The sequence below is a fragment of the Thunnus albacares genome, chromosome 22 (assembly GCF_914725855.1).
Source record: "Thunnus albacares chromosome 22, fThuAlb1.1, whole genome shotgun sequence".
Classification (NCBI taxonomy): Eukaryota; Metazoa; Chordata; class Actinopteri; order Scombriformes; family Scombridae; genus Thunnus; species Thunnus albacares.
Window position 1 is genome coordinate 24,391,429 of NC_058127.1, and position 19,734 is coordinate 24,411,162.

Sequence of the window (19,734 nt, forward strand, 5' to 3'; positions counted from 1 at the left end):
GGGCAACTTGCCGGGAAATATGTCAGGTTGAACTAAGCCAGAATTTTCCTTAAAAGATGCAGATACAGGCTAGGTCTGAGTATCAGTTTTAGGCCAATGCTGAACTGGATCAGTTCACCAACATCTGTATAGAGTGAGGAGGTGCTGAGGTCCACTTAGACAGAAGTGTTACTGATGGTGATGCTGATGATACAGCAGTGTGATGTGTGTTGACAGTCCTCATCATCTTTCAGTTCAGCTGTACACAAACTGCTTGAGAAAAGCAGTATTGATCAGACTTTAGTCACCGAAAGTGATTCCCTATGGCGACGGGGCTCAGCGCTGTCAATGTGTCTCAGCTAAGGAGATACCTGGAAACTAAACACAAGCTGTGTTAATGATCTAATCTAATGTAAGTCTTTCTGCTGCTAAACAGACAGCGATCAACCACTGTGCATTATATTTTTCTGGGATTAAAAGAATGCAGACAGGCCTGCAGATTGATTGCTGAGCGTTCTCTCAGGGCATGTTCATGCCAAGCCTGTTCTGAGAGGTTTATTTAAACACCAGTGCACCACTCCTGTACTAGGTAAACAATGTCAAAAACAGGTGGCACCAAACAGTCACACTGAGACGCCTGTAAATACAGATCTCATATTTCTCTCAAAGAGAGAGGCGATTTTTAATCCTTCTTTATTTTTAAGAGAACATAATCTGAACTAGAGGTTAGAATTTGATCCAGATCCTGCAGGATTGTGGTAGAACTGTGCTGTCAAGACTGCGATGAATTGGGAAAAGTCAGCAACAGGAGTGGATAAGAAATCGGAAGAAGTGACATCTGTGATCTGATAGTCGTGTTATATGCCAAAGTCATTTCACTGTGGAGTCATGTGTGACTATTTGATCAATATAAATTCTTAAATTCTGTTAAACATACACCTTTTGGTCACACATAAGGCGAAATCAATAGCGTTTTATTAATTACTCACGTCAGAACTGTGACATCACATCCTTTTTCGGGGCTAAGGGCAGGGCGGTTTTGTTGTACAGAAAGCTAATTTAACCTTTCCAGCTTTTTGGGTAGAAGCTCTGTAATCAATAATTCCTCTGGACTGAAACAGAATGTAGAATCAATTTGCTGGCTGCAGCTTCTTGAATGTGACGATTTGAAGTTTTTTGTGTTGTACATGATAGTAAACTGAATATCTTAAGAGTTTGTACTGTTGATCAGATAAAACAAGACATTTGAAGAGGTCACCATGAGCTCTAAGAAATTATAGCAGATGTTTTTTGCTATTTTCTGACATTTTATAGACGAGACGAGTAATCAGTTAATCAAGAAAATAAGCATCAGATTAATCGATAATCAAATAATTGTTAGTTGCTGCCCTAAACCCAACAAAAGGAAACAACTCCAAAGCACAAATTCCACAAAACAACAAGATGATCAATCACCAAAATAGATTGCCAAAGTTACTTTAAAGTCAATGTAACAACACGGTCTACTTCACTTGTAATTAAACAGTAAATTGCAGCATGATAAGCTTTCCAATGTGCTTAGAGCAAAGAAAAACAAAGTATAAACCACAACTGTACTGTATTTCAACTATATTGAAATACAACAGGATCTCTCTCCATGCACACACACACACACACACACACACACACACACCTGAGACTGTTTATCAGGAGCAACCTGGCCGTACATGTGGAGACCAGCTGTCATCACACACAGGTAGATTTCTGAAATGAATTTTCTGCTCACACATCCAGCCAAACATTCTTCCAAGAGGTGAAAGGTGAAACTCCTAAAAGCATCGCAGAGAAAATCCCAGACAAACAATATACCTTGTTTGTCTCTGTCACTTTACAGCAGTGTGTTAATGAATTTCTCCTGTCTCGTATCCCAGACCAACCGCAGCACTTTCATTAGCAGTGCCGCAGAGCATCGATGGGTCTCAAACTGAGGGATATTGTGATTTTTGTATTTAAATCACAGTAATATTCACCCTATCTCACTTAGGTTTTTCACACTTTATAGATCACAATTCCAGCTTAGAAAAACAAATAAAGACACACGGATGCCTGGAACTCAAAAACCTCCTGTTATTCCAACTTTGGGAGCGTTCACGCTTTATTCCAAGATGGTTACCCCCCAAAGCTAGCTTAAAATAAAATGCTAATAACTTTTTTTTATCCTGTTACATATTTGTAGCTAGTGGGGCGTAGCTCCTTTTTAATCATCTAAATTGACTGAATTACAGTTAAAATAGGATTTTGTTTCAATCTAATGGAAGTGATTACAGCCATTTTACCACAACTTTGTTTACAACTCTGAACTTATTTTTGCCAAAATGGGAGACAGCTGATATCTCCAACTCTGAATTACGAGTAGAAAGCTACTGTTAATGTTTTTTCCCACTTAACTTTTAATTTTGGTCTAAATAGTATAAGTAAATGCAGCATTTTGTCAAAGAGGACTGTTAGCTAGCTAGTTAGCGTACAACCTGAGAAAATATAAGTTGCTAAGCTACATTTAAAAGTTCAGTGTTTATTCATGTCCCAAATGTGTTGTTATGAATTTGTGGTTGTAAATATGTGCTGGTGAATGCCAAATGTGTGAGTTTTTACAGACTCTTAAATAATGTAGCTTATGTTGTGATATGAATATGACCTAAGGGGTTAGCATTCTGAACAGAGTCACATCCTAACTTGAAGGGACGATACTTTTCATTTTTTTCTTGAAAAAATCGAAATTTTCTTTCACACATCCACAAAGCAGCCTGGACACTAGTTCCCAATGTTGGGTCTCGTAAGGTCCCTTAAAGGCACCCTGGGGACTCCTTAGCATAATGTCAGCTCATGTAACATCAGTATTAAATTACTTCATATTGACAGGAATGATCGCAGAGTCTTGGAATAACCTCGCACTAACACAAACACTCAAACCATGTAGTTCCATCTTCATCCAGAATTTTGATGTTATCCTTTAAAATTAACCTTTATGACATTTAATGTACCACCACTCCCCAAAGCGCTGAGGTCTTTGATCAGAATAAGTTGTGGAACTTGATTAACTACATATATTTATTTGCTTATGTAAAACACACAGTACAGTACAGGAGCTGCACTGCTAAATACACAAGTTTCAAATAAGGTCCAGCCTCTTGTTACATGTGTTGGATCCTCCTCAGGGACAATAGCCAGCTGTGACAGGGGCCAGGCCTGCTTTAGGCAACAGTCATGCCTCTTTAAACCAGAAGTGACTGCAGAGCAACATGATGAAAACAGCCACCAAACCCACTGTGGGCGTTTCTACATCCCGTCTAATTAGCCCACATGACATTCATTTTAACAGGGACAAATTTGAAACCGTGTCTTAACATTAGGCGACCTCAGCCTCAATTGTAGCGTCACATATTTGGGTGCATCCTGATGCTGATGCCTTCATTGGCACAGAAAGGGTAGGAAGATATAGTACTTTTAACGCATTTAAATACATTTTATATACGTTTCACACAGGGGAATGTTATAGTGATGCCACAGAAGATGAAAAATGTTTAAATTGAGACTGAGCAACCACGGTCTCAGTGTTGATCAACACACTTACATTGGAAGCCCTATAGAAATGTTATTATGATATTATTGGAATTATTATTTAGGCTATTAACAAGGATTAACCCAATGTTAGAGGGAAGCCAGTATATTTTTAAAAAAAAAAAAAAAAAAAAAAAAAGGTCTTACCAGTGCTGCTCATGATGCCAGTCAGATGTCTTCTCCAGTCAGATGATGCACAGTAAATAAGCCACTATCCACATTGGCAGTACATGGATGATGCCAGCAGCCGCAGAGCGCACACCCAGCAGGATGAATGCGGGGAGATGACAGCAGGGGCGGGCTGCACAGAGCCTGGTTGTCTCTGGCTGCTGAGATCTCCTCAAACAGCCGCACTGTGAGGACAATGTCCTGCATACACTGCAGGGCTGCGCTGCCTCTATATGGCAGACAGTGCAGGTTGGGTGTGGGCGCACGGTGGACAAACGCGACCAGTCAAGTCAGATAGAAGAGTGAGGGGGCGTTTCCGGAAAGCATTTTCAAGATAAAAGTCTGTTTAAAGGTTAGGAGTCTTATTGAGAAGTCCAGTGGTCTCAAAATCTACTCAGTTTAAGTGGTCTCATCGGAAATTTAAAGGAAAAATTCACTAGCCTAATCAAAGACCGACATAATTTAACACAATGTCAATAATATTACAAAATATGCTATTTAGGATTGTTATGTAAAGTAAAAATAAAGAAGATATATATATATATATATATATATATATTTAGGGAGCAAATCCTCATCTGTGGGCAGATAAAACTATTAAGGGATCCAGAGCAAACATCTGCCCCCAGCTGACCCCCCCCCCCCCCCCCCCCCCCCCACACACACACACACACAACCCACAACACATATCAACTTCACACTTACAAACCCCAAACCAACCAGTGATAGCTAATATGTCAATCATTGTGTTCTGATTTGATTAAACACAACTTTATACAGGAATATGTGCCATCATGTGAACACAATATCAACTAAAATAATAAAAGAATTCAGACTGATTGAAATTAAAGTGAACAGCTACCGTGTTGTCCTTATGGGATTGATTTGTCAGCTGAATTAAAAATAGACTTTTGACACAAGGCCCTTTCACAAGACAGGGAGACAAGATTAGATGATAATGATCTTGTTTATATTGTACGAAGCAAATATCCAATTAATCAAATTAGCAAAAGCAATTAAGCTGGAGGTTTGGGTCCATGGGTATCTGCGGGCCTGCATGGGGAAGTGGCTCATCATGCCTGGTTGGTAATCCAATCTTGTTTGAATCACTTTTCCCATCAAAATTCATGTTCACAGCAGATGTACAAAAACACATTTATATACAGTAGCTATATACCTATAGTGAATAAACAATCATACATATACTGCTTTGAAAAATAAAACACTGTCCATCCACTCCATATGTATCAGTTGACTACCAAAAGCCATTTATGGCACTTTCTTTGACAATACAAGTTTTTTGTGTATTTTGATGTAATTTTGTTCTGTATGCACAAAATGTTTACGTTACTCATTCCTCCATTCTCGTCACCACAGCCTTTATGCTTTTCTTGGTAAGGAAAACATGCAAAGCTTCCTGTCTTGCTGTAGGTGACATCCAGTAGCTTGTCTCTGCGCTGCTTCAGCACCCAGCAGCCTGCTCCAACACCGACCATCCCTGTGCTGGCAGCGCCACTGCGCTGTGCTGCGACATATATGGGGAATGTAGTCTTTACGGGAAAAAACAACCGTTTTAATGCGCAGCGTGCCGTTGATTTTGGACTACAAGTTCAGCGTAAACAAACTGCATTGTGACAGAGGGACTGGCAGTGATCATTATTAAATGTCAGACAATCAGTCTGGATATATGTCTGTACCAAAAATGTTTAAGCGTTTGTTTGAATTATTTTAATTCCATCTGCAGAGAAGCACTGAAGATGTTGAACACATGCTCTTTTTTATTTCTATTATAAAGCATCATCGCTTTATAACTGGGTCAGTGATTTATTAAATGCCTTTTGGGAACAACTGAGGCGGAGAAACTGGAGAAAGATGTCTGCTCTAAGCAGACTGAATATGGGATTTTGTGAACAATATAAAACGCACATCTGTCTTATACAGCCCTTAGTCACGACCAGGCTATTGGCCTGGCTGAGCTGCACTAACCTAGAGTCAAAATTGGAAAAGTCAGTGGAGCCAGTGAAAAAGATTGTTTAACAAACTGCCTATATAGCTCTGTTTAATTGCTCTGTGTAATTTCAGTAATTCATTTAATCATTCCCTCACTATTCCTAATTCCTAGATGCATATTTGGTAAATTTGCATTCAAGGAATAAGATAGCATTCTATCTTCTGTGACATTTTATCGCTATTATTAAAATGTTTCAACAAACAGACATCATTCTACAGCTGAGGTGCAACTGTGCATGGAAACATCATTTCAAATACATGAATAAGTAAAGCAAAGGAGTTGATATAGAATATAGAGCTAATATTTAATAATAATGCTTTTTCAAATCTATTGGCAGAGTTAACAATAATTTTAAAAAAGTAAAATAAAAATATATTATTTTGACATAAAAAAAAATCTTTTTTCCCATATCCTTTAACTGCATCTTACAGTCTTCCTTGCTCAGTATTATGTATAATAATGTCAGGACATTAAGAATCAATGAATGAACAGATTTCCATCCAAAGCCATTTTAGCCCACATCAGGAGGACTGTTGTTATGGATCCATTAGAATAAAATGAAATCCACTCTTGAAATGAAGTCATAATGATTTTACATCCAAGTACAAACGCGTCAGTTTGACTGAAATTAAATTCTCATGTTGGGATACTCGTCAAACAAACCTACGAGCTTTTACTGCGACAAAACATTCATGACGTCACATGTGCGCCGCATAGAGACGGCATGGTTTTCACTTGTCAGGCTGCGGTCTCGTGTTAACAAGTCTCAATTAAAGTTCATTAACTGTGTAATTTGTTAAACAACATGGACGTAGCCGCGGCTGCCGACGACACTTTCGGAATAGAAGTTATTGTTGCAGAGGGCGATAACACAGCGCCATGTTGCCCGCATGGTAAGACAAACACTAGTAGCAAAACTGCGTCAGAAAATCTTGTATTTCAAAATTACTTTGCTTTTTATTGTATGTGTATACTTAATAACATATTTTAGTGAAACTATACGAATTGGTAATGTCTTTTTATGAATTCGGAATACAGATACTAAAAAAACCCTCAATGAAATGTAACGTAAATATGCTGTCAGTGTTATTTGTCAGGAAATAGTGGCAGTAACAGATAGTTAAATATGTGCTGCCTCTAAATGAATGTTTCTACTGTTCATCTGTCATGTGTACATAACGTGTGTGTGTGTGTGTGTGTGTGTTTTTCTGTCAGGTCCAACCTTGTTATTTGAAAAAGTTGGAAAAGGAGGTGAGAAAGGCCGGAGGTTTTATGCCTGCTCAGCCTGTAGAGACAGAAAAGACTGCAACTTTTTCCAGTGGGAAGATGACAAGGTAGGCTTTATGGATTTATATTTGCCACTGTAACAAAATATCAAAAACAATCATTTTAATGAACTTGTTTTGAAGGTGTCAGAGGCCAGGTCGTTGGCCAGAGAGGCAGAGAACAAGTTGAAGAGGCCTCCGTTCACTCAGCAGGAGTACAGCACAAGGTGAGAAGTCAACTGCACACCGTCATTGTCTCCACTGAAGGCTGTATCGCTATAATGTATGTATTTACTTGTTTACTGTTTAATGTTGTCTCCATACAAGCCATAATGAGCTAAATTTTTACTGTATATCCTGACTTTTTAAAGGATTAAGATTGACACGACCAAATTCAGAACTCTCATTCAAAAAGTGAGGATTTTAACTGACACTTCTCCCATGGCCTGTAACTCTTCCCTCAGGTTCAGAAAGTTTGCCGCACTCCGGCTTGATGAGAAGAAGTTCTGTCAGGATTGTCAGATGCTGCTCCTTCCAGGAGATCTCAGCGCCCACTCCTCCCACAGATCCACCGCCATCATTGCAGCTCAGCTGAGGAGGCCCAGCGCGCTGCTGCGTCCGCTGGACAACAAGAAGAGCAACGCCCAGTACCTTTTCACCGACCGCAGCTCCCACTTTTTGCTGGACACCCTGGCCGGTCTGGGATACAAGAAGGTGCTGTGTGTGGGAACACCCAGGTGAGGAGATTCCTGAGTGTGAAGATGCTGGTATAACATCCTGTTTTAAAGGGTCACTCCACCAGTTTAACTTCAACTAAATTTAGTCGGCCCACTAGTCAAGGAGAGTACTGCTCAGCCTGAAGTCTGAAAAAATAACCCTGATGATGTCATAATGATGTCTCGACAGAAGATACATACATAGTGGTTGCATTATGGGAAATGTAGGATCAAGGCTTTCTGACTAAAAGTCAGTATATCTCAGTCTCTGCTGCTCTGATTTTGATGATTCTTTTTGCATCTATGTCTTATGAATCCCCCCACTTTATGGAAGGTCAATAGTAAATTGCTAGAGTGCCTCTTTAAAAGGCTAGTTCACCTAAATTACAAAAAAATCTCATTTACTCCCTGTACAACTGTACAAACAGAATTTAATTAATAGTGTTCAGAGATTTGGAAAAAAAATACATTTGAGTCACCAACCATGAACAGTTTCTTGCATCTTTTCAGTAACCAGGTTTTAGTGTCTCGTGATGGCTTCAATATATGTTCTGATGTTTTTCACCAGGATGATAAACATTTTCAACAAAACATAAGATTTCTGCTTATTTCTGATATGTAACAAGAAACTGCAGTACTGCAAGAAATTTTGAAATAGTTCAGCATATCTTGGCCATAGTTCATAAAAAACCATAGTGATCCTTCCTTATTACAATCGTGTATGTTTTCCAAAAATAATCATCAGCGGCGTTATAGTAATCCGACTTTTAAAAGTCTCCAATATTGATATTGGCCTCATTAATCCCATATCAGTCAGGCTGGACAAAATGAATTTTGACAAAATAATCTTATCTCAAGGTCCAATTACCAGCTTTGTCTGGAACTGTCAGTTGCACTTCATGGTTATCATCAGTGGTTGGAGTGGGCTTAGTTGACACTCTTGACTGATGTTTGGCCATGTTATAACATCCTCTGATGAAGACTGTGAAATACGGTTGAAAGCCCCGGAACAAGCCACCAAGTGGTCCTAAAGTAAAAATTATTTTGTCAAACTACTGTTTCCAAGGTCAAGAATGAGCTTAATGGTCACTTCTAGTTTTATTTTTACACTGGAAACAACTGATCCTCAAAAACTAATATCGGTCTAACTTAAGTCAAATAACTGAGGTCTTAAACACTGTTTGAAATCAGTTTTTATTCATGTTTTAGTCAGTGATGATTGTTGCTGTTTGTGTCAGACTGCAGGAGCTGATCAAGTTGAGAAACCTGGAGCAGAAACACGAGCCAATGAAGAGTCTCCTACTGGACATCGACTTCAGGTTGGTTCGTCTTATTTGATATAATTGATTAGCTATAAGACTGCACTTATAATCATTAGCAAAACATTCTGCATCACTGTGTCTGAAGTATGACTCATGGCATCATGGCGTGTTGAGGTGACAGAGCTGCAGGTGGTTTGGCCAGGTCTGGCTCTCTGGTGGTCTCAGGAACCTCATGGCGGGGTACAGAGGCTCTGTGAACTGGTGATGAGCCCGGTCGAACACCGACGTCACGGCTGCAGAAAACCTCTGCAGGACGAACATGCTCTCTGCGTCGTAAAACATCAGCTGGCCCTTGTCGTAATTCACCCACACTCCCACTCTTCCCAGCGGCGTTTGCCCAACACCCTGACACGCCACGGACCGGTCGTTGTGCCAAGCAGACAGTTGCCCGTTCCTGAGCTCCACGCACCACGAGTTCCTGTTTCGGCCCAGTTTGGCACCTTTGTCCCGTCCCTTCCTCTCCAGGCTGCCGTAGGCTACGCCCACCGCCCAGGCGGAGCAGCAGCGCACTTCCACCTCCCAATAGCTCTGTCCTGCTGTGACATGAGACGAGCCCAGAGCGCAGCACACCCTATCAAACTGCAGGGGGTGCTCCGGAACTGAGCGGACGGAGCCTGAGAAGGTCATGCCATGGCCTTCTGAGGTCACCACTATCTGTCCATGGCACGTCTGCCTGTCAATCACCATGGGCAAGCAATCTAAAATTAAACACAGAATCCACAGATTTGCTGATGACATTTGGATCTTTTTTTTCCTGGATGTGTAACAAAGCTCTGCCCAACTGAACTCACTTCAACACCCTGCTGCCCTAAATGACTTAGCTCAATATGATGTAGAAATAATCATCTTAGTACCTAACAGTAGAGTCTTCCTCTGCAGCTGGGCTTTCAGGCTTTTGGAGATGGAGGATAATGTTTTCAGGAGCCTTTCAAATCTCTCTTCATTCAGTCGGATTTCCTTCTCAGAGGCTTCTGGCTTCTTAGAACTGGGAGAGAGATCAGATTAAAGGGAAACTGAGAGGTTTAAAAACAGAGCTCTAGAGGAAATAGTTTAAACCTTTCAGCTAATGGTGCAGTTTTACCTCAGATTCTCAGAATGGCCCTTTGAGAAAAGAGACACAAAGAGAAATAGTGATGAAAACAGCAGACAATTACCCTCAATCACTATATTTCGTTACTGTGTCAGTGAGCAGAGTCTGACCTCTCTGTCTGCCTCAGGGCTCTTGCTCAGCGCTGCCTGGGTGCTGCTGATGCTCTTGGAGACTTGGTCCTGGTGTTGTTTCCAGCCCTTCAGAACCTGGTCCAGTCTGGTCCTGGTCTGCCTTAGGTCCAGCTCCAGAGAGTCCAGGACCGCCTGCTCGTCCCGCTTCAGGATGACCCGCATGGCTTCGAAGCGCTCTCGAACCTGCTGCTTCATCACATCTGTGCTCCTCTTGAAGGGGAAATGGAGAGCATGAGGGGCATCAAGGTACTTTCAGTCCTCCATGCTGGTGGTCTGATGTGTATAGTAACCGTTACTTACAGACAGATCTGCCTTGCGTTTCTTCAGAGACTGGATGTGGGCCTCAGTCTTGCATCTCTCTGCCTGCAGCTCCTCCAAACGTCTAGATAGCTGCTCCTGCAGAGGAAGGATGCATGGAAGGATTTAAATTTCAATAACCTTGGAGGATGATGTGGACAAGCTTAAAGTTGGACTAGGAAAACTAGAAAAGAAAAACAGCAAATCCTAGAAACCTAGGATGTTTGACATTTCTGCACGATGAAATCCTTAAATAATATATAATCCATTATTAAAATTGTCTCTGATTCACATTGTGGCACCCACTCCTCATCCCTGCAGCTCCAGGCTACATTAGCCGATACTAGCATAACACACCCAAATCTCCCACCCAACTGTTGGCAGTAAAGTTGCATTGTGGGTAATGTAGGTGCGGGGTTCTCATCAAGAAAGAGGAATGTGTGGACTAAAAAAAGATGGTATTTATGATTCGGCGGCAACAATTTTTATCCTTTTAAACAAAAAGTTATAGGAGTGGAATGCTAAATAGGTGGAGTACTCTTTCAAGCAAACAAGCAAATGAAGAAAACATCTTCACCACTTTGGAAACACATACCTGGCATAAAGAAACAGCCTGCAAATACACAAAGGACCAGCAAATGCAGAAATGCTGCACAGCATGATGACATTTCTTGGGAGACGCTAAAAGCTGATTAATTTACGCGCTAATAGTGAGATGCTAACGCTAGGTGCCAGTATCTCCATTAATATTAATTAAAAATAATACCTTTTATTAAGTGGTCAGTCACTGACGGTTTGGTCTGACTAAATCTTACACAGTGCACCTTTTTAAAGGATGGTTAGTCTTAAAATAGTCAGGAGCTTAAATGAACAGTGAAACCTGTTTTTCCCACCATAATCATTCCTCCTGTTCATACTGACCATTAGAAGATCCCTTCATAATGCACTTGTAAGTGATGGGGACAAAATCCACAGTCCTCCTTCTGTGCAAAAATGTATTTAAAAGTTTATCTGAAGCAAACATGAGGCTTCATGTTCAAATGAGTCAAATCAAGTAGATATCTTTCAATGTTAGTCTTTTTAGTGCCAAAGACCCTCTTTTTGTTACTATACTTCCACCACAGTTCAACAGGGAAACACTGTTCAAGATACTTTGTATTGTATACTTTTTTGAGTATTTTGTATTAAAAAGGCAAACTGTGGAAGATAGTCTGACAGCTGAAGGTTCATATTACCTTCAGAAAAAGGTTTAAATACATTTTTGCTCAAAACAAGGACTGGATTTTGGCCCCCATCATTTACATTGTAAGTGTGAAGGGATATGAAGGGATCTTCTAATAGTCAATATGAACAGAAGAAATTATTACAGTAAGAAAAACTTATTTCAATGTTGACATGAGCACCAGACTATTGTTGTAAGATAGACTTGAAAAATTGGGAACCTATCCTTTTAAACTCTCTGAGCCTCTGTAGTTTCAGCACTTAAATGATCACAGAAGATACGTAGCTTTGATTTCACTTAATTGAAATGTTAAAGGACACAGTTATTAAGAGGGCGCACTGTACATGTTTGGACATAGCCCTTCTCATTTGTCTTTGTCAAAGTGCATACACATTCAGCATGTCAGAGTTCAACCCCAGTTTTGAATTCTAGTCTGTGAACCTCACTGGTCTGGCTGATTTATGTTTTGAACAGGAAATGTATTTGCAGAAGTTTGTGAGATACTTTTCATCTCTAAGCTGTGAAAATGTTGCAGCCTGTGTGCTTCACCACATCACCTCATCATTACCTGGGAGGGCTGCGCAGCTTTGGCTATCTTCTTCTGTAGTTTTGGTGAACGTGGGAAAGGCTGAACAACCCTGTCACTGTTGGAGTCCAGTGGAGTGAAGCTCAGTCCTTCCTGAATTACACCGTGAGCTCCTGCAGAGGGCGCCGGAAGACCACTCTGTACTGACTGAGCCTGTGTTGACTGGCCGTTGCCAACAGACAATGCTTCTTTTTCTGCCATTTCTGAGGAAAACAACAGACATGTTAAACCTCTACCTGACATATTTTCTCCTTTTGCACTGAAGCATTTTTACATTGGCTATGTTTGCAGAGTAAACCAGTCTTTCAGGTTTTTTTGAAAGTCTGAAAACCTGTTCGTTGATAGTCAGTGCCAAGCTGTTTTGTACAAGTCATGGTCTCGTTTTCTCAAATCTAGCGCAAAGATAGTTATCTTCACAGCTGTCTGAATATTGTGCATTAAGATTTATATTTTTCAGCAAGTTCCCCACTTCCTGTGGAATAACCTTAAGACCTCTACATGCTGCAAAACCAGTATATACATCATGCAGTCAAATATAGACTTCTTTTAACATTCTTAAATAATGTTTTCTCAGCAGTGCTTACCTGAGGTCTGCTCTCTCCGTCTCTCTGCTGTTTTGTTTCTGTAAAGAATGTACAAGCTAGAAACGCAGAGAGGGTGTGTTCTTGCAAGCTTCAGCCTGCACCACACATGCTCAGACACCTTATTGTTACCTGGATACACACCCCAGGATCCACAGTGTGTTTGCTGTCCTTGTGTGCATGTATAGTAGATAAGTTCAGACTTGCTCTTTTTTTCCCCAACTCGCTTTTATACAAATGAAACAGAAAATAAATCTTCTCTTGTAACTTTTAATGCTAAATAACACACCATTTCTTTATGTTTCAGGTACGCCCAGTTCTACAGCCAGGATGAGTTCTGTCACTACAACATGTTCAATCATCACTTCTTTAATGGAGAGGTAGGTGTAAACACACTTCTTTTTAATGTATTTGGTTTCCAGCACTTAATAATAAGGATCTGTTCATTGTTAGGCATCCAGTGCGGTCTTGCAGGCCTTTCTCAGACAGTCTGACGGGGAGAAGGTGGTGATGGTGGCTGACCCTCCATTCGGCGGCCTGGTGAAGCCTCTGGCCAACAGTTTCTCTCTGATCTCAAAGACATGGAAGAAGCTACAGAGCTCTGGTTAGTGTCAGTCAGGAGTTAGATTTTTTTTTTTCTTTCAATAATTCAACTCCCTAGCATATTTTGCTCTATTCAGATTTTCATTGTCCCACAAGAACTCTTTTCACAGCATTGCAGTTTAAAAACTAAAACACAATAAAAATATAAAACATAAAAACTGCAAATACTATACATACAACACAAAATACAATAAAAAAGTCAATTTCAAAGCCAAAAAATATAAGAGCAAAAGTGTCAAGAATGGATTAAACTGTAGCCATATCATTAGCTACTATGATATGGCTACAATTATTACGAATTATTAGTCCTCACCCTCAAACCCTGCAGTAAACATCTGAATGTACTGTCATGTTGGAAAGAAATAATCTTTTTTGTAATACAGCACTATAAAACTAGTGTTAACTTCTATCCTTAAATACAAGAAAATTGCTGTTCTTTATTTCCTTGTCATCTACATGTTTCATCAGCCAGCGAGGATGCTAACTTCTTACTGGGAAGTTGTAGCCTCATCGTTACACAAAATGGAGTTAGCATGATATCATTTACTGTATGTAGTCATGAAATGCATATTTAAGACCCTTTCTTTGTTTCTTATTTCGATATGAGCCAGCTGGAAACATGAAAAAGTCATTTGGAGAAGACGTTTTCAGCCAACTCACAGGGTTAATGGTCATTAGCTAGCAAGTTACACCTAATTAAATCTGCAAGTGGCAGTTGTCATCTTAACATCAAAATCATTGTTTGTCTGCTAGAAATGAGAGGTCTGCTGTCTTTCTGAAATCAAGAAGCCATTGCTTTAAAAGTTACCACAGATTTCGAGTGGTAACTGTGCCACTGTTAGCATTGTAAACTGCTAACCTGCGGTGCTAGAAGCTTGAAACTGTCAAGTTGTCAACTAATATGTGCTGCTCACTGGTGATTTTACTTCCTACCTTTTCAATGTTGCCCAGCTGTTTCCCACATTTAAACTGCTATACCAACAAATCACTGAGTCCAAACTGATTCTGTGACACACATAGAAAAATAACACCATCAACTTCCTGTCAGCATTAAATATAATAAGCCTCCTCTGAAAATGTTGCTCTTTCTTGCATATTGCTTCACTGTTCACATGAAGACTCAGTTTGTTTTATGAAAAGGATCCTGAAACTTCGAGTCTATTTAAAATTCACAACCTCAAGTCCAGTGTCTGTAACTAACATCCTATGTGTTTGTTTGTGTAGACTGCAGTAATGTGGACATGCCCATGATCTGGATCTTCCCGTACTTCTTTGAGCCTCGTATCCTGGAGTGTCTACCTTCATTCATCATGCTGGACTACCAGGTACCAGCAGAACACCTGTTTTAGTTAATGATTGAGAAGGATGATTAGCAGATTTAGAGATTTAGCCTCAAGGGTTATGGTTAAGGTTAGGGTTAAGGTTAGGGTTAGGATTAGGGTAAGAAGTTTCAATAGGATATAAGGATACATCTCTAGCAGTCTTTGGTTTTCATTTTGATACAAATGTGCAGTATCTGGGTTTTTTTGATAGGTCTGTATCAAGTATTTAACAAATGAATATGACCTAAACTGCTACTGTGGACTATAAGCAATATTTTTTTTTTCTCACCAGATTGACTATGACAACCATCCTCTGTATAAGCATGGGAAGACAGGCAGGAAGCAGTCTCCTGTCAGGCTGTTCACTAACATCTCTCCCAGAGACATTGTCCTTCCCAAAGAAGAGGGCTACAGGTACCAAAACACTGACTCTGTCAACTCTAACTAGGATGATTTTTTTATTCAAGACCTAAGAAAAGAAATTTTATTGAGCATCAAAGTTCATCCTTAACCTTAGAAGCAGTAGTTTTTCCCAGAGCTTTCAGATACATCTCATGGTCTTGATCAGCAGATGGAGTTTGCTTAGTCGTCATGGAGATTGTTCAGTTGGTTGATCTTTGAATGGAGACAGGGGTTACAATGTTCCTCTCATAGGCAACCACCTATTAGCAAACTCCATCTGCTTGAGGAAGACCATGGTTGAAAGCTTGTTAAAACTTGCTACTGTGAATTTTCAGTTTTTTCAGTCCAATGTTGCATGGATTATTTTCAAACTGTAAAATGGTGAAGAAGCATGCAGTTTATGTCTTTATTGTGTTAAAGGATGATGCATTTGCTCTTCATCCTGCTAGATTATGCTCTGTATGTGAGAGATACGTATGGTCCCTCAACAAGCACTGTGCTAAATGCAACGTCTGCCCATCTAAGGTATAATACCTCAACTTTACATACATTATTCTTTATCTTGTTGACTCTGATTAAGGCAATTAATACAATTTAAAAAATATGCTACAACTTCCAATTCCTCTCCGTGTCTCCAGGACGGCCGTGAGTGGAAACACTGCTCAGAATGTGGGAAATGTGTGAAACCATGTACGTACATTTATACATACATTTATACATCATGCCTGATACTTTCAGAATTTAGAAGTTTTTGCATCACATTCTGTACTATATTGAGGGTTTTGCTTCATTTTTTTCCCCCTCCAAGCATGGAGACACTGTCAGTCTTGTGGTCACTGTGCCCTCCCAGACCACCCATGTGGCCACAGCCAAGGAAAGGAGGGCTGCTTCAACTGTGGCAGCCTGGAGCACAAACGCAAAGGCTGCCCTCTCAAAGATTCACACAGGATCAACAAGTGAGTTCAGAGAACAGGCCCCATTATGGATAACTACACCAATACGATTAAATATTTACATGTCTTAACTTGTTCCTGCATGTGTCTGTCTATCTGTTTTGACTGTGCAGTCATCGGTCCAAAGCCAAGAATGGAAGCAAAAATGTATCCCATCGTCCTCTTTTCAAGCCTAAGGCTAAGAGGAAGTCCGGAGCAGCTCGCAGAGCAAAGAAGGCAGCTGCTCAATCTAAATGACCTCAGAGTTCATGCAGTGTCTTGTCAGCTGTGCAATCACAAGCAATGTTTTTTTTTGTTTTGTTTAAACTCAAATTGCAGTTCTTAACAGTTTTAATAATTGTTTCAGTAGAATAAAAAGTAATATAAAGAGAATTTGCCTTGTATTCATTTAAATGGTGTGATGCATTTGCCTTAGCAGCACTAATCTGAAGGAAACCAGTTCATGCTCATAAAATCATATCTAGAGAATTGACATACCTGTTCTTATCTTTTCACTTAATGTCAACTCCTTACCTCCTTATCTGTAGTGAAAAACGCTTTAAAGCTGCATTAAATTACTTTTTTGGCCACTGGCCAAAGCTGTAAAAACAATATTTACATGGCAAGCAATTGCCTATTTACAGATCCAGCGGGCACAGAGCAACATTAGCATTCATTTGGAGTTGTGTTTCTGTCCACTGAATGAATTTAAGTCCAACATTCACTCTCCTTGAAGCCCTGTTTTGGTTAGAACCAACAGTTTTTTTTTGTGTGATGAACTCTGCACACCTGCTCTATATTGGTGATAATAAGGCCTAATTTGCTATGCTGGCCTAAATCAATCCCATAAACATGCCTTGTATTTGATATAAGCAACTCAGTCTTTTGTCATATTCTTATATTGTTTAGTTTATGCCTAGTTGAGACTCGGACCCCCTGTATGTAGATTTTGCCCTGTTTGATTGGTAGAATAAAATGAGTTACCTGCCTTTTCAGCTGAGATAAATCTTGATGAATTATGAGGTCAAAATACTTATGAGAAATTATGAGAATATTTTACAAACAAGAGTAAGACCTATTTCACAGCAGACAGTTTGACTTATCAGAGCAGGAAAACACAGGTGAAACTAATAATATTAAAAGTGGCTCACTTTTTGGACCAGAACTCCACAACAAGCCAAATGGCTTTGTAAAGTTTATATGGCTAATGTGTTAGCCAGCAGTTGCATAATTACACATCCAATGGATACGGAGAAACATTAGCATTCATTTATAGTGATTTTGTTCACTTAATGAATGTAAATATTCATTCTCCTTTTAGTTCCTATTTTGGTCTCCACCAACTTGTGAGAAACATATCTGGCTCTTTAATTGCTAGATGTTCCACTTTGTTAACAAGCTGGTCGCCAGGTTATAGGAGCCATTTTTACTGAACACAGTAGGCTGAGGAGATTTGAGTTTGCTAGCTTGAATACCAAAACAAGCTAAAAGAGACTAAAAAGTTCTGCAACAGTGAGGAGACAGGCATTGATAGTGAACATTCTCTGTGTATTCATCACTATGAGCAACACCTTTCACATTATACATGGTCATTTAATCCATTTTAAATGTTCACTAGAGCAGTGTTAAATTACAAATGTGTATAACCCCCAAATGTCTGCACTTTTATGCCTCACTGATTCAAAATGTGTAGTCTCTAGTCTTGTACTGTTGTGTATGCGAGTCCTCAAAAAGACTGGAAAGGCCTTTATAGATTAGTCAATTCTAAAAAGTTCTATCTATCACTTCTTTGGTTCAGAAGTCTCAGTTTGCCCACTCTTACTAAACAAGGTGTAAAATAATATAATCCAGCAGGCTTTACTGAACACAGCTGAGTGACGAATGTTCTAAACAGTGCTTTTGTGTCCAGTCTCTAAATACAGCCCAAGACAGAGTTTAGTCATTAGCACAGTCAGTCAGACTGGCTGGTTTTCCTTCATTTAGTTATATTCCAGATGGTGTTTAAAATGTCTTGAAGAGTCTTGAATTTGACATCCTGAAACCTGACCTGACCGTAATACATGAGCCAAAAATAGCTGTGTTGCTTCCTGATGGTATAAAATGAGTTTAGCTTTAGCCACTAGATGGCAGTATTGTTCAGGTCTACTCTGCTTATAATGCTTGATTCTTACCAAATAACCTGTTATTTAATGGTTATTGTTTCACTGGGATTAATGTATACATTAAGTACAAGTTGTGTTGATAATACAACAAATACATTTTATATTGGTTTTGTCTGAGTGTGCCAGTCCCACGCCCCTGTGACACTGCTGAAACAGTCCACACACACTGATCGCTTCCAGTCAAACAAGGAGTGTCTTATAAAGTAGATAGATGGGTATACAGAACATCCTGCCAGAAACACGTACTGTATATGTTTACGGTGATGATAGTGAAAAGCCAGATTCATCGTGAGTCACACACACACACACACACGCACACACACACACACCTGCTTTCAGTGATGTTTACCCAGTCTGAACGCTGAAGGCTACCAGACACAGGAACACTTCCCCTCACTGTGGATATATACAGTGACTGATTTACACTATTTTCTAAAAAGCCATGAGCTCTTGCCGGTATGTTGCTGTCCAGCACTTTACAGTATTCTCTGCTACAGTACAATCTTTTTCCTCAAAATCATAAACATGTTCCGGAGCATGGAGACCTTTATTTCTTTATGTCTTTAAGCACAAGTTATTGCTTCTTAACACATTCAAATCTGGGTTTGTTTTGTTGTATTTTAATGCAATATCATAGTGCTGTATAACTGCCCTCTATTCCCTGTAAAGCTTCTTATCTATTCAAACTAATATTTAAATACACTACATTTCTACTACTAATACTGTTATTGAGATATTTGAACAGAATGTCAAAGAACATGAGAGAAACCATGAGAGACTAATCTTTTTTTTTTTTGCAATCATGAAGTACTGGGGAAGTGGTGTTATCTCTTGTTTTGCTTCCACTCCAGCATGATGGATTTGAAATGTAGCTTAAAGCTGCACTAAGTTTTATATTAACAATGGATGTTGGGTGGTAAGAGTCAGCAGTGGTGGACAGTCAGTAACTAAGTACATTTACCCAAGTACTGTTCTGTACTGTACCTGTGATGCTACTTTATACTTCCACTCTACTACATTTCAGAGGGACATATTGTACTTTCTACTCTACTACATGTATTTGACAGCTTTAGTTACTTTTCAGATGAAGATTTGACACAATGGATAATATAACAAGCTTTTGAAGTACAACACATTGTTAAAGATGAAACCAGTGGTTTCCAACCTTTTTGGTTTTTGACGTCTTACAAAAAGCAGTGTGTAGTCAGAGTCACATTTCAGATGTCTATGAGTTTTTAAAGGTATACTATGCAGGATTTTGCTAAAAAAAACAAACAAAAAAAAACAATGTATAGACTCATATGAAAGTAATCACTCTCAATCGTCACTTATGAGCCACTAGAAGTGT

General features: G+C 39.6%; 3 protein-coding genes across 3 annotated transcripts in view; 1 reads left to right on the plus strand and 2 right to left on the minus strand.

Moving 5' to 3' along the window:
• The window catches only part of ablim2 (actin binding LIM protein family, member 2), a 99,960-nt gene extending 95,960 nt beyond the window's left edge, over positions 1–4,000 (minus strand). Inside the window, exon 1 of the mRNA XM_044342379.1 lies at positions 3,724–4,000. Coding sequence (XP_044198314.1) covers positions 3,724–3,736 — 13 coding nt within the window. The 5' untranslated portion in view covers positions 3,737–4,000. The remainder of the gene's footprint in view (positions 1–3,723) is intronic.
• A 2,440-nt stretch (positions 4,001–6,440) lies between these two features.
• zcchc4 (zinc finger, CCHC domain containing 4) lies at positions 6,441–16,617 on the plus strand. Its single transcript, XM_044342320.1, has 13 exons — positions 6,441–6,648; positions 6,971–7,089; positions 7,165–7,247; positions 7,485–7,757; positions 8,975–9,055; positions 13,273–13,345; positions 13,419–13,569; positions 14,793–14,893; positions 15,183–15,304; positions 15,742–15,817; positions 15,931–15,982; positions 16,101–16,248; positions 16,359–16,617. Exons 1-13 carry the CDS (start codon positions 6,561–6,563, stop codon positions 16,480–16,482), a joined length of 1,491 nt encoding a protein of 496 aa, XP_044198255.1. The 5' UTR covers positions 6,441–6,560; the 3' UTR covers positions 16,483–16,617.
• Positions 9,062–13,264, minus strand: si:dkey-219e21.4 (nuclear factor 7, ovary). Its single transcript, XM_044342321.1, has 6 exons — positions 12,367–13,264; positions 10,580–10,675; positions 10,259–10,489; positions 10,140–10,159; positions 9,913–10,043; positions 9,062–9,756 (listed from the first exon to the last, which is right to left on the minus strand). Exons 1-6 carry the CDS (start codon positions 12,625–12,627, stop codon positions 9,158–9,160), a joined length of 1,338 nt encoding a protein of 445 aa, XP_044198256.1. The 5' UTR covers positions 12,628–13,264; the 3' UTR covers positions 9,062–9,157.
• Positions 16,618–19,734: the final 3,117 nt, after the last annotated feature.